The 1,116-nt window shown below is 38.3% G+C and overlaps 1 protein-coding gene across 1 annotated transcript; it reads left to right on the top strand.

Annotated features, from left to right (window-relative positions):
- The first annotated feature begins 279 nt into the window (after window positions 1-279).
- LOC140888021 (uncharacterized) lies at window positions 280-675 on the top strand. Its single transcript, XM_073295693.1, has one exon. It carries the CDS (start codon window positions 280-282, stop codon window positions 673-675), a length of 396 nt encoding a protein of 131 aa, XP_073151794.1.
- Window positions 676-1,116: the final 441 nt, after the last annotated feature.

Genomic DNA, 1,116 nt, shown 5'->3' with positions numbered 1-1,116 from the left:
CCATGAGAAAATTTTTAAACTTCCGCTGCACCGGGTATCAATCGTAATTGGTCTGGGAACTCGCCAGTTTTCCAACAATGGTTGCAAAAGAATATTTTTACGAGTTTCGGAACTCCACGAGCAATAATCAGTGACGAAGGTACGCAATTTTGCGATAAAATTTTTAATATCTTGCTCACTAAGTATGCTGTCAGGCATAAGGTGGCGTGTGCATACCATCCTCAAACCAATGGCTAGGCTGAGATATCTAACCAAGAAATCAAGCAAATCTTGGAGAAAATGGTTAAGACAAATCGGAAGGATTGGGAAATCAAGCTAGATGACACTATTTGGGCCTACCGCACTGCATTCAAAACACCTATTGGGATGTTTCCCTATAGGTTAGTGTTTGGCAAGGCGTGTCATTTGCCGTTGGAGTTGAAGCACAAGACGTTTTGGGCTGTTAAGAAGTTGAACATGGATCTCGAAGTATTCGGGGAGTTGCGGAAATTACAGTTGAATGAATTGGACAAATTCCGAATAGAAGCTTATGAGAATGCCAAGATATACAAGGAGCAAACAAAAAAGTGGCATGACAAACACATTGTGCGATTTAACTCTCGTAGTAAATTATTTCCACGAAAGTTGAAATCGCGATGGTTTGATCCATTTATCCGCATGGTGCCATTGAACTAAGATGTAAAGATGGACGAACTTTTAAGGTGAATGGGAAAAGAGTCAAGAATTACTTTGGCAAAAAAATACAACATGCGTCTAGCACATTGCTTCAGGACCCCAACTAAAGATTGGTGCAAGTCGTGCTGACGACTATAAAGCAAGCGCTTTTTGGGAGGAAATGACCGCTTAATTCGGTATCAACTAGCAAGTGCACTAGGTCACGTAATAGTAAAGTGGACAAAGAGTCCAAGTATCGATCCCACAGGGACTGTTGCCAATTATCAAGAATTAATTATTTTACTTAATCTAGACAAAATCATAAAAAGCGATTTGATTTAAATAAAATATGAATTTAAATAAAAACTGCTTAAGAAATAAGAATTAAAATAGTTGAAAGGAAAATTTAATTAAAACGAGACAACCAAGACACACGTAGGTACCGAACAAATCATGTAACAT

Source organism: Henckelia pumila, chromosome 3 (genome assembly GCF_033568475.1).
Source record: "Henckelia pumila isolate YLH828 chromosome 3, ASM3356847v2, whole genome shotgun sequence".
Lineage (NCBI taxonomy): Eukaryota > Viridiplantae > Streptophyta > Magnoliopsida > Lamiales > Gesneriaceae > Henckelia > Henckelia pumila.
This window is presented reverse-complemented; position numbering and strand designations above follow the sequence as displayed.

What these genes read in the sequence shown, in the direction of transcription:
- LOC140888021 (XM_073295693.1), top strand. Translation starts at nt 280, where the DNA reads ATGGTTAAGACAAATCGGAAGGATTGGGAAATCAAGCTAGATGACACT.